Source organism: Heterodontus francisci, unplaced genomic scaffold (assembly GCF_036365525.1).
Source record: "Heterodontus francisci isolate sHetFra1 unplaced genomic scaffold, sHetFra1.hap1 HAP1_SCAFFOLD_377, whole genome shotgun sequence".
Lineage (NCBI taxonomy): Eukaryota > Metazoa > Chordata > Chondrichthyes > Heterodontiformes > Heterodontidae > Heterodontus > Heterodontus francisci.
The window spans coordinates 200616-214396 of NW_027142041.1; the positions used below are offsets into that span (position 1 = coordinate 200616).

The window sequence follows — 13781 nt, forward strand, 5'->3', positions numbered from 1 at the left end:
CTGCCCTTCCGGGGACCGTATCCCTCGATTCCCATCCTATTCATATATTTGTCAAGATGTCTCTTAAACGTCGCTATTGTAACTGCTTCCACCACCTCCCCTGGCAGCAAGTTCCAGGCACTCACCACCCTCTGTGTAAAGAACATGCCTCGCACATCCCCTCTAAACTTTGCCTCACTCACCTTAAACCTATGTCCCCTAGTAACTGACTCTTCCACTCTGGGAAAAAGCTTCTGACTATCCACTCTGTCCATGTCGCTCATAACTTTGCAAACCTCTATCATGTCGCCCCTCCACCTCCGTCGTTCCAGTGAAAACAATCCGAGTTTATCCAACCTCTCCTCATAGCTAATGCCCTCCAGACCAGGCAACATCCTGGTAAACCTCTTCTGTACCCTCTCCAAAGCCTCCACGTCCTTCTGGTCGTGTGGCGACCAGAATTGCGCACAATATTCTAAGTGTGGCCTAACTAAAGTTCTGTACAGCTGCAGCGTGACTTGCCAATTTTTATACTCTATGCCCCGACCGATGAAGGCAAGCATGCCATATGCCTTCTTGACTACCTTATCCACCTGCGTTGCCACTTTCACTGACCTGTGGACCTGTGCGCCCAGATCTCTCTGCCTGTCAATACTTCTCAGGGTTCTGCCATTTACTGTATACTTCCCACCTGCATTAGACCTTCCAAAATGCATTACCTCACATTTGTCCGGATTGAACTCCATCTGCCATTTCTCCGCCCAAGTCTCCAACCAATCTATATCCTGCTGTATCCTCTGACAATCCTCATCACTATCCGCAACTCCACCAACCTTCGTGTCGTCCGCAAACTTACTAATCAGACCAGCTACATTTTCCTCCAAATCATTTATGTATATTGCAAAGAGCAAAGGTCCCAGCACTGATCCCTGCGGAACACCACGTGTCACATCCCTCCATTCAGAAAAGCACCCTTCCACTGCTACCCTCTGTCTTCTATGACCGAGCCAGTTCTGTGTCCATCTTGCCAGCTCACCTCTGATCCCGTGTGACTTCACCTTTTGTACCAGTCTGCCATGAGGGACCTTGTCAAAGGCTTTACCGAAGTCCATGTAGACAACACCCACTGCCCTTCCTTCATCAATCATCTTCGTCACTTCCTCAAAAAACTCGATCAAGTTAGTGAGACATGACCTCCCCTTCACAAAACCATGCGGCCTCTCCCTAATAAGTACGTTTGTTTCCAAATGGGAATAAATCCTGTCTTGAAGAATCCTCTCCAATAATTTCCCTACCACTGACGTAAGGCTCACCGGCCTATAATTTCCTGGATTATCCTTGCTACCCTTCTTAAAGAAAGGAACAACATTGGCTATTCTCCAGTCCTCTGGGACCTCACCTGTAGCCAATGAGGATGCAAAGATTTCTGTCAAGGCCCCAGCAATTTCTTCCCTTGCCTCCCTTCGTATTCTGGGGTCGATCCCATCAGGTCCTGGGGACTTATCTACCTTAATGCTTTGCAAGACATCCAACACCTCCTCCTTTTTGATAATGAGATGACTGAGACTATCTACACTCCCTTCCCTAGGCTCATCATCCACCAAGTCCTTCTCTTTGGTGAATACTGATGCAAAGTACTCATTTAGTACCTCGCCCACTTCCTCTGGCTCCACACATAGATTCCCTTCTCTGTCCTTGAGCGGGCCAACCCTTTCCCTAGTTACCCTCTTGTTCTTTATATATGTACAAAAAGCCTTGGGATTATTCATAATCCTGTTTGCCAATGACTTTTCGACCCTTTTTAGCCCTCCTGTCTCCTTGCTTAAGTTCCTTTCTACTGTCTTTATATTCCTCAAGGGATTCGTCTGTTCCTAGCCTTCCAGCCCTTACGAATGCTTCCTTTTTCTTTTTGACGAGGCTCACAATATCCCGTGTTATCCAAGGTTCCCGAAACTTGCCAAACTTATCCTTCTTCCTCACAGGAACATGCTGGCCCTGGATTCTAATCAACTGACATTTCAAAGACACCCACATGTCAGATGTTGATTTACCCTCAAACAGCCGCCCCCAATCTAAATTCTTCAGTTCCTGCCTAACATTGTTATAATTTGCCTTCCCCCAATTTAGCGCCTTCTCCCGAGGACTACTCTTATCCTTATCCACAAGTACCTTAAAACTTATGGAATTATGGTCACTGTTCCCGAAATGCACCCCCACTGAAACTTCGACCACCTGGCCGGGCTCATTCCCCAATACCAGGTCCAGTACGGCCCCATCCCTAGTTGGCCTATCTACATACTGTTTCAAGAAGCCCTCCTGGATTCTCCATACAAATTCTGCCCCATCTAAGCCCCTAGCACTAAGTGAGTCCCAATCAATATCGGGGAAGTTAAAATCACCCACCACGACAACCCTGTTACCTTTATATCTTTCCAAAATCTGTCTACATATCTGCTCCTCTACGTCCCGCTGGCTGTTGGGAGGCCTGTAGAAAACCTCCAACATCGTGACTGCACCCTTCCTATTCCTGAGCTCCACCCATATTGCCTCGCTGCACGACCCCTCCGAGGTGTCCTCCCGCAGTACAGCTGTGATATTCTCCTTAACAAGTAATGCAACTCCCCCACCCCTTTTACATCCCCTTCTATCCCGCCTGAAGCTTCTAAATCCTGGAACATTTAGCTGCCAATCCTGTCCTTCCCTCAACCAAGTCTCTGTAATAGCAACAACATCATAGTTCCAAGTACTAAACCAAGCTCTAAGTTCATCTGCCTGACCTGTTATACTTTTCGCATTGAAACAAATGCACTTCAGACCATCAGTCCCGCTGTGCTCCGCAACATCTCCCTGCCTGCTCTTCCTCTTAGACTTACTGGCCTTATTTACTGGTTCCCCTCATTTATTTCACTTGCTGTCCTACTGCTCTGGTTCCCACCCCCCTGCCACACTAGTTTAAACCCTCCCGAGTGACGCTAGCAAACCTCGCAGCCAGTATATTTGTGCCCCTCCAGTTTAGATGCAACCCATCCTTCTTGTACAGGTCCCATCTGTCCCGGAAGAGATCCCAATGGTCCAGATATCTGAAACCCTCCCTTCTACACCAGCTGTTCAGCCACGTGTTTAGCTGCACTATCTTCCTATTTCTAGCCTCACTGGCACGTGGCACAGGGAGTTATCCCGAGATTACAACCCTCGAGGTCCTGTCTTTTAACTTTCTACCGAACTCCCTAAACTCCCCCTGCAGGACCTCGTCACTCTTCCTGCCTATGTCATTGGTACCGATGTGTACCACAACGTCTGGCTGTTCACCCTCCCCCTTCAGAATGCCCCCTGTCCGTTCAGAGATATCCTTGACCCTGGCACCAGGGAGGCAACATACCATCCTGGAGTCTCTTTCATGTCCACAGAAGCGCCTATCTGTGCCCCTGACTATAGAGTCCCCGATAACTATTGCTCTTCTGCGCTTTGTCCCTCCCTGCTGAACATCAGTGCCAGCCATGGTGCCACTGCTCTGGCTGCTGCTGTTTTCCCCTGATAGGCCATCCCCCCCGACAGTATCCAACACGGTATACTTCTTAGAGAGGGCCATAGCCAAAGGGGATTCCTGCACTGACTGCCTGCCCCTTCTCGCGTTACTTACCATTAGTTAGGTGGAGTCAAAGTTACATCCACCTGAGTTCACCTTTTCCCAACCTTGGTTTCTCTTTATTGCCTCCTTTGATTTCTCTTCTCCCTCGGTTCCCCTCCCTCACTCCCTCTGTTTCCTCTTCCCCACTCCCTTGGTTTCTCCTCCTCCACGCCATCAGTTTCCCCTCTTCCCCCACCTCAATTACCCATTCCCCCCACTCTCAGTTTCCCCTCCTCCCCTGCACATGGGTGGCCTCCTGGTTCTTAACATAGAAACATAGAAAATAGGAACAGGAGTAGGCCATTTGGCCCTTCGAGCCTGCTCCGCCATTCATTATGATCATGGCTGATAATCCAAATCAGTAACCTATTCCCGCTTTCCCCCCATACCCTTTGATCCCTTTGGACCCAAGAGCTATATCGAACTCCTTCTTGAAAACATGCAATGTTTTGGCCTCAGCTGCTTTCTGTGGTAGTGAATTCCACAGGCTCACCACTCTCTGGGTGAAGAAATTTCTCCTCATCTCAGTCCTGAAAGGTTTACCCCGTATCCTTAGACTGTGACCCCTGCTTCTGGACTCCCCCACCATTGGGAACATCCTTCCTGCATCTACCCTGTCAAGTCCTGTTAGAATTTTATAGGTTTCTATGGGATTCCCCCCTCACTCTTCTGAACTCCAGCTAATATTATCTTAACCGACTCAATCTCTCCTCATACGTCATTCCTGCCAACCCAGGAATCAGTCTGGTAAACCTCCGCTGCACTCCCTCTATAGCAAGAACATCCTTCCTCAGATAAGGAGACCAAAACTGCACACAATATTCCAGGTGTGGTCTCACCAAGGCCTGTATAATTGCAGCAAGACATCCCTGCTCCTGTACTCGAATCTTCTCGCTATGAAGGCCAACCAACATACCATTTGCCGTTTTTACCGCGTGTTGCACCTGCATGCTTACCTTCAGCGATTGGTGTACGAGAACACCCAGATCTCGCTGCATATTCCCCACTCTTAGTTTACAGCCGTTCAGATAATTGTACGCCTTCCTGTTTTTGCTACCAAAGTGTATAACCTCACATTTATCCACATTATACTGTATCTGCCATGCATTTGCCCACTCACTCAACTTGTCCAAATCACCCTGAAGCCTCTCTGCATCCTCCTCATAACTCACCCTCCCACCCAGTTTTGTGTCATCTGCAAATTTGGAAATATTACATTTCGTTCTGTCATCTAAATCATTAATATATATTGTGAATAGCTGGGGTCCTCGCACCGATCCCTGCGGTACCCCACTAGTCACTGCCTGCCATTCGGAAAAAGACCCATTTATCCCTACCCTTTGCTTCCAGTCTGCCAACCAATTTTCTATCCATCGCAATACACTATCCCCAATCTCATGCGCTTTAATTTTACACACTAATCTCTTCTGTGGGACTTTGTCGAAAGCCTTCTGAAAGTCCAAATAAACCACATCCACAGGCTCCCCCTCATCAACTCTACTAGTTACATCCTCGAAGAATTCCAGTAGATTTGTCAGGCATGATTTCCCTTTCATAAATCCATGCTGACTCTGCCCGATTCTACCACTGTTCTCTAAGTGCTCTGCTATAAAATCTTTGATAATGGACTCTAGAATTTTCCCCACTCCCAACGTCAGGCTGACTGGTCTATGATTCCCTGCTTTCTCTCTACTTCCCTTTTTAAATAGTGGGGTTACATTAGCTACCCTCCAATCTGTAGGAACTGTTCCAGAGTCTATAGAATCTTGGAAGATGACCACCAATGCATCCGCTATTTCGAGGGCCACTTCCTTAAGTATTCTGGGATGCATACCATCAGGCCCTGGCCTTCAATCCCATCAATTTCCCCGACACCATTTCTCTACTAATACTGATTTCCTTCAGTTCTTCTCTCTCACTAAACCCTGTGTTCCCCAACATTTCTGGTATGATATTTGTGTCCTCCTTTGTGAGGACAGAACCAAAGTATGCATGGTCAGCCATTTCTTTGTTTCCCATAATAAATTCCCCTGTTTCTGACTGTAAGGGACCTACATTTGTCTTCACCAATCTGTTTCTCTTCACATACCTACAGAAACTTTTCCAGTCAGTTTTTCTGTTCCCCGCAAGCTTGCTCTCGTACTCTATTTTCCCCTTCTTAATCAATCCCTTGGTCCTCCTTTGCTGAATTCTAAACTGCTCCCAATCCTCAGGTCTGTTGTATTTTCTGGCAAATTTATATGCCTCTTCCTTGGATCTAATGCTATCTCTAATTTCCCTTGTAAGCCATGGTTTAGCTATCTTTACTTTTGCGCCAGACAGGGATAAACAAATGTTTGCCATTGCATATCCACTAAAGAACAAAGAACAAAGAAAATTACAGCACAGGAACAGGCCCTTCGGCCCTCCAAGCCTGCGCCGATCCAGATCCTCTATCTAAACATGTCGCCTATTTTCTAAGGGTCTGTATCTCTTTGCTTCCTGCCCATTCATGTATCTGTCTAGATACATCTTAAAAGACGCTATCGTGTTCGCATCTACCACCTCCGCTGGCAACGCGTTCCAGGCACCCACCACCCTCTGCGTAAAGAACTTTCCACGCATATCCCCCCTAAACTTTTCCCCTCTCACTTTGAACTCGTGACCCCTAGTATTTGAATCCCCCACTCTGGGAAAAAGCTTCTTGCTATCCACCCTGTCTATACCTCTCATGATTTTGTACACCTCAATCAGGTCCCCCCTCAACCTCCGCCTTTCTAATGAAAATAATCCTAATCTATTCAACCTCTCTTCATAGCTAGCGCCCTCCATGCCAGGCAACATCCTGGTGAACCTCCTCTGCACCCTCTCCAAAGCATCTACATCCTTTTGGTAATGTGGTGACCAGAACTGCACGCAGTATTCCAAATGTGGCCGAACCAAAGTCCTATACAACTGTAACATGACCTGCCAACTCTTGTACTCAATACCCCGTCCGATGAAGGAAAGCATGCCGTATGCCTTCTTGACCACTCTATTTACCTGCGTTGCCACCTTCAGGGAACAATGGACCTGAACACCCAAATCTCTCTGTACATCAATTTTCCCCAGGACTTTTCCATTTACTGTATAGTTCACTCTTGAATTGGATCTTCCAAAATGCATCACCTCGCATTTGCCCTGATTGAACTCCATCTGCCATTTCTCTGCCCAACTCTCCAATCTATCTATATTCTGCTGTATTCTCTGACAGTCCCCTTCACTATCTGCTACTCCACCAATCTTAGTGTCGTCTGCAAACTTGCTAATCAGACCACCTATACTTTCCTCCAAATCATTTATGTATATCACAAACAACAGTGGTCCCAGCACGGATCCCTGTGGAACATCACTGGTCACACGACTCCCTTTTAGTAATGTTTCCCAATCCGCCTTAGCCAACTCGTGCCTCATACCTTCGTAGTTTCCTTTATTAAGATTCAGGACCCTAGTCTCAGAATCAACTACGTTACTCTCCATCTTGATGAAGAATTCTATCATATTATGGTTGCTCATCCCCAAGGGGTCTCGCACCACTAGATTGTCAATTATTCCTCTCTCATTACACAATACCCAGTCTAGGATGACTTGTTCTCTCGTTGGTTTCTTAACATATTGGTCCAGAAAACCATCCCGTATACACTCCAAGAATTCCTCCTCTATGGTATTGCGACTCATTTGATTTGCCCAATTTATATGCAGATTAAAGTCACCCATAATTACAGATGTTCCTTTATCGCATATGTCTTTTATTTCCTGTTTAATGCCATTCCCAACATCAGCACTACAGTTTGGGGGCCTATATACAACCCCCACTAATGTTTTTTGCCCCTTAGTGTTTCTCAGCTCTACCCATACAGATTTCACATCGTCAGAGCTAATATCTTTCCTCACTATTGCGTTAATTTCCTCTTTAACCAGCTATGCAACTCCACCGCCTTTTGCTTTTTGTCTGGCCTTCCTAAATATTGAATACCCCTGGATGTTCATTTCCCATCTTGGAATGTGTCACATGATGGCTGCAAAAATAGTCAACTACAGGGGATCTAACCTTTCTAAGATAAATTCAATAACATTGGTAGAAATCAAGATATTGGGCAACATATGGTCAGATGTCTTTGGCCAGAATGTCATGTGATCAAACCTCCAAATGTGTCCAACCAGAGTTGGCAACCTCAGTGGAGATGAAGGTAAAGATCAAAATGGAGACGGGTTTGGAGATGAGAACAGGGATGGAGCTAACAATAGGGATTTTGGGATGAGGGTTTGGATGTAGATGGTGATCGATATATGATGGGAATGGGGATGGAGATGCCAAACTAGTCACATGAAACCAGGCATGTAGATCTCACCGTTGAATTGAAATTAAGTTGTTGAATTGGTCTCCTGTCCTTTCCATTTGAAGTATAATTGTTGTCATGGTGGCTTGTTTTTACTTGTCAATAAACTGGACTAATGCTGGAATATTCCAACATCTTAAGTAAATCTAGCAATGTAACAATTCATGTACTTTCTGCACTACATCTGACCATTCTTGTTTCTAAATCTGGACTAACAGATGTTGAGGTTGAGAACAGGGGTGAGCCATTCAGCACATCAAGCCTGAGCTGCCCTTGTGTTACCCATGGGAGCTCTTTGCTTTTTTTAATTGCAATGTCCCATCCTTTCTCTACATTCCATAACCCCCTTACTCCCAAAATAAATATCCACTTCCTTTTTAAACAGCTCAACTGATTGTGCATCTATCACCTCTGGGTCAGCATTCCACATTCTCACACCCTCTGTTTTTCCAGATTTCCTTTTAATGGCCTTAACTGAAATTCTATGATTTTGCCCAATTGTTCTGGTTCCTCAAGTAGAACGAGAGTTATTCCCTGCCTACACTCTATTCCCTTTATTAAAATAAACACCTCAATCAGATCACCTCTTTACGTCCTCATCTCGTGAATATAATCCAAGGTTACCCGTCTCTCATCATAGCTCAGTGTCTTCATCACCAGCCTTGACTTTTTTTTCAAGTCAATATATCCTTCCTAAGGTGCGACACCCAAAACTGAACCCAATATTAGACAAGCTAGATGGGGAAAATGCAGTCTATGTAGTGTACATGGACCTTAGGAAAGCCTTTGACAAGGTATGACATAGGAAATTACGAGAGAAGATTAAATGTAAATAGGGGAAGGACAGTAAACTTGATTAAAAATTATTTGGGAGAAAATGGAGTCAGAGTTAAGGGCAGTTTCTCATGGTTGGAAGTGGGTAGAGGTATCCCACAGGGTTCTGTTTTGGGGCCACGTCTGTTCACTGTGTGCATCAGTGATTTGGATTACAGGCTAGAGAGGGAGCAGTATCCGGATTTGAAGTTGATATCAAAATAGGAGGTCTAGTTAATTCTTTAGAAGACCAAAAGAAGTGCAAAGGGATATTGATTGGTTGGGGGACTGGGCTAAAAAGTGGCAGATGGAATTCAATATAAGTATGAAGTAATACATTTTGGTTAAGAGTACAACAGTAATGATATTGTGAACGAGAGTGGTCTCAGGGTGAGAAAGAGCAGAATGATTTGGGGGTCCAGGATCACAGGACATTAATGGTCCCAACTCAGGTTGATAAGGCTGTAAAAAAAATGACTTAGGAGGATTAGAACATAAAAGCCAAGAGGCAATATTGAACCTTTAAAAAACCTTAATAAGATCTCATTGAGAGTATTATGTGCAGTACTGGCCTCCACACTATAAGGAAGATATTGAGGCTTTAGAGAGGATACAATGTAGATTCACTAGGATGCTGCCAGGTATAAAAAAATACAAATGTGAATAAAGCTTTTAACAATTGAGTCTTTTTTATTAGAACAATGCAACACAGATTACAGGGCAATATGATTGAGATGTATTAAAATTTTTTAAGGATGGCACAGGGTTGATAGAAGCAGACTGCTTCCAGCAGTTGAAGGTCTAGATCGAGGGGCCATGGGTAAAAGAATAAATATAAGAAATTTAGAACAGAGAGCAGGAGAAACTTCTTCACACAGAGGGTTAGTGGTTGAGGCAGAAACAATGTCAATATTTGATATTAGATTGGAGAGGGGGATGAAGGAAAAGGGGGCTTGAAGAGATGTGGGAACAGGGTGGGTAAATGTGATTGGAACTATTTGTTCATGTGGAGGCTAAAGGTCAACTTTTTTTATTCGTTCATTGGATGTGGGCGTCACTAGGTAGGACAGAATTTATTGCCCATCCCTAATTGTCCTTGATTTGAATGGCTTGCTAGCCATTTCAGAGAGCATTTTAAGAGTCAACCACATTGCTGTGGGTCTGGAGTCACATGGACTAGTTGAGCCGAATGGCCTATTTCTGTGAAATAGTATCATGTATTTCTATATATCCCAGTTGAAGTTGGCCCAGCACTCTCTTGTTTATGTTCCAAACCTCTTGTGGTGAAGTCACTGCCTCACCACCCCTTTTGATCACTTTTTGCATGTGTGAGTTATCTTTCAGTGACTAATTGCCTGAGCCATAAATGACTTTGTTCATTTACCTCAGCCCCACATCCACTTCCCTCAGACTATATTGTCTCATTCTATGTAAACTACCTTGCATGTACCATCATGGTCTTTCTCTTCATAGAAGGCTGTAGAGACTTAGTTAATCTGAACACTCTTACAAACTGCATGTCCTTACCCTTGCTCCACAATGGGCTGCTATCTCTTCAAATGGGGCTTTCTGAAACTTTTCCACCACCTGCCGTCGCCTCTCTCTCTCCTGCTCCTCCATGGCACCACCATCTACTGGCCAACAAGAACAGAGTATCAGAGCAGGCATTGAGATACATCCCAAAATCTTGCTGCTGTTGAGCGGTTCTGCACATTAGAAGCATGGCCTCATTGAATTTAGGTACACTCACAAAGGAAAGGACATATTCTGTTCGTCCTTTTTGTAGATTTTCCATGGCTTGCATCATTCTGAGCAGAATTGGAGGCCTAGACTTTCTGTCCAAGTTCAGGCAGTAATCAGTGGACAGAGGCAGGAAATGTCATGGGATGTGTTTGGTAGGTACCTACCCACTTTGGCATTAGTCTAAATTTTATGCCATCAGTTCATACAGATGACAACAGCCCCAACTATTTTTGGTGTGTGCTTGTACTGATGAAAGATCACATTCCTAATTGCCCTTGACAACTGAATGGCTTGCTAGGCATTTCAGAGGGCAGTTAAGAGTCAACTACATTGCTGTGGGTCTGGAGTCACATGTAGGCCAGACCAGGTAAGGACAGCAGATTTCCTTCCCTAAAGAACATTAGAGAACCAGATGGGTTTTTACGACAAACATTGATAGTTTCATGACACCATTACTGAGACTAGCTTTCAATTCCAGATTTTTATTAATTAATTGATTTTTTAAATTAATTGAAATGTCATGCTAGGCCCCCACCTGCCAAGAATGAGGCACATTAATTTTGTCATGAACATTGATTTTACACTGTTACTGGAGTGAAGAAAGGACTTGTTGAACAGATCAGCCGTGGCTGGAAAAGACATTTGCATATTAACAGACAGTGCTTGGAAGGACAAAGCAGCCATTCCCTGACACATTCAACCCACAATGGACTTTTGATCACCAGACGTTGAAGATGGGGGAGCTCGCATTCCAGGTTGACTGCTATGATGGCCGAATACACAAACGGACATGGTCAAACCAGCTAGTCACATGACTAATCTGCTGGTCAACCAGAGTTTTTTGAATTTGTACAAACAGTTTGGGCAAAAAGCAGAATGCTCCTGGACTGAGAAGATCTCTCCTGGCTGGCTCGCCACAGCCTCTCCTGTCTGCCTGCTCCCATCTCTTTCTCATAAGCCTCTGAATCCACTGAAGACATATGAATCCCAAGAGAGAAAAGTCTCCTACAGCGAACAAGATTTAAGAAGAATACTGGGCGGCACAGTGGCGCAGTGGTTAGCACTGCAGCCTCACAGCTCCAGGGACCTGGGTTCGATTCTGGGTACTGCCTGTGCGGAGTTTGCAAGTTCTCCCTGTGTCTGCGTGGGTTTCCTCCGGGTGCTCCGGTTTCCTCCCACATGCCAAAGACTTGCAGGTTGATAGGTTAATTGGCCGTTATAAATTGCCCTTAGTATAGGTAGGTGGTAGGGAAATATATCGGGACAGGTGGGAATGTGGTAGGAATATGGGATTAGTGTAGGATTAGTATAAATGGGTGGTTGATGGTCGGCACAGACTCGGTGGACCGAAGGGCCTGTTTCAGTGCTGTATCTCTAAACAAAAAGCAAGATCTACCTACAATCAAGGACTCTACAGTGAGCTCGAAGACCCATAACAAAAACTCTTCAGATATTGCCTCAAACTTTTCCACTTTATTTCTTCTGTTCTCTTTCTGTCTCTATCCGTATGTGTGTATCACGTATGCATGCTAGCGTTGGGCTTGTCGTGTCTCCGTAGGCGTTAACCAAATTAGAGTTTAAGTTCAAGTTTAAGAAATTTCAACTTTTCTTCTTTAAACCTAAGAAAGTCTTTTGGGCTGATTTCTTTGCCTTATAATTGGAAAGCGGTGAACAAGAGGGAGCTAAAAAACATGGTGTGTTTAAAATTAAACCCTGTTATGGTAAGACCAGGTGAAGGCTGAAAGGGACCCCTAGACCTCTTTCTTACCTGGTCGTAACAGAATTTAAATTAAAAAATAACACCTTGGTGGGAGAGGGGGGGTAAGACACAGGTTGTGTGTACGCTATATCAGCCCACAACCTGGGCACCTGGAAGGGCAGTCACCAATTTCTTTAGCAGCTCCACTGATTGACTCCTGGACAGGGGACGGGTTGGGGTTCAAGGCCCTCCACTTCCTCTAGACACAAGGAACAAAAGAAGATTAAAACACATCTTCAGAGTTGGATGCAAGACAGGCTGCTGAGTGTAACAGTGAGGAAGATTGCCTCTTTTAAGCAGAAAGCTGATCTAAGCATGGTCTAAGCTGGTTAGCAGGTCAGGTTGCAAAGGAAAAGATTGTCGAAGCAAAGTGAATATTACTTCGCCTATTAAAAGGATCAGCAAGCCGCATTTTTTTAAAATATTTTTCTTACTTGCTAGAAGGGACTGAAGTTGTATCAAGGCAAGATTTACTACATTTTCTTATTGACTGCAAAATAAAGCAGCTTAACATCCATATCTGACCCTGGCTCACTAATGTGTTAGTTTACATTTTGGAAGAATGAATGTCATGATTCACAGTTCACATAATAAGGGAGTCTCATTTTTACATCACAGGTTATGCGATGTACAACAGAGGAATCCTATTTACTTGGAGTAATGCTATTAAGAACATTCAACGAGGTAAAGAGCAAGAACTTCCATTTGTATAGCACCTTTCACATTCTCAATGACCCAAAGTCCTTTACACCAAATGAAGTACTATTGAAAAGTAGTCTGTGTTGTAGCATAATGCGATAGACAATACACAGAGCAAAGTCCCACAAACAATAATGAGATGAATGACCAGTTAGGCAGTTTTGATGGAGTGGGTGAGGGAGGAATGTTGGACATGATACAAGGAGATCTCCCTTCCTTTTTCAAATACTGCCAATGGATATTTAACACACACCTAAAAAGGACAGCACCTCCAACAATACTCTACTCCCACAGTGTCCACACAGATTATATGCTTAATTCCTACTGTGTCAATTGAACCCACAAACCTCTAAGTCAGCAGCAGAAGCCAAGATGACATTTCAACTTTCCTTTTCTACAGTTGATCTTATTGCCTATTGGAGGTTCTGGACCTTGTCTACTGCTGTCCTCAATGGAAGGTTCTGGATCTTAATTACTGCTGTCCTCAATAGGAGCTGCTGGACCTTATTAACTGCTGTCTTCAGTGGAATGTTCCGGAGCTTATCTACTGCTGTCCTCAATGGAAAGTTCTGGACCTTGTCAACTGCTGTCTTCAATGGAACCTGATGAACCTGCTGTTCTCAGTAAAAGGTGCTGGACTTTATTTACTGCTGTCCTCAATGGAAGGTTCTGGACCTTATCGACTGCTGTCTACAGTGAGAGGTTCTCAACCTTATCTACTGCTGTCTTCAATGCGAGGTGTTGGACCTTATCTATTGCTGTCCTCAGTGGAAAGTTCTAGACCTTCAACACGTCATGTTTT

At 44.5% G+C, this 13781-nt stretch overlaps 1 protein-coding gene across 1 annotated transcript in view; it reads right to left on the minus strand.

Moving 5' to 3' along the window:
- Positions 1–13781, minus strand: part of LOC137366359 (protein EFR3 homolog B-like) — a 263372-nt gene that overhangs the window by 29362 nt on the left and 220229 nt on the right. The window contains exon 21 of the mRNA XM_068028261.1: positions 10306–10412. Coding sequence (XP_067884362.1) covers positions 10306–10412 — 107 coding nt within the window. The remainder of the gene's footprint in view (positions 1–10305; positions 10413–13781) is intronic.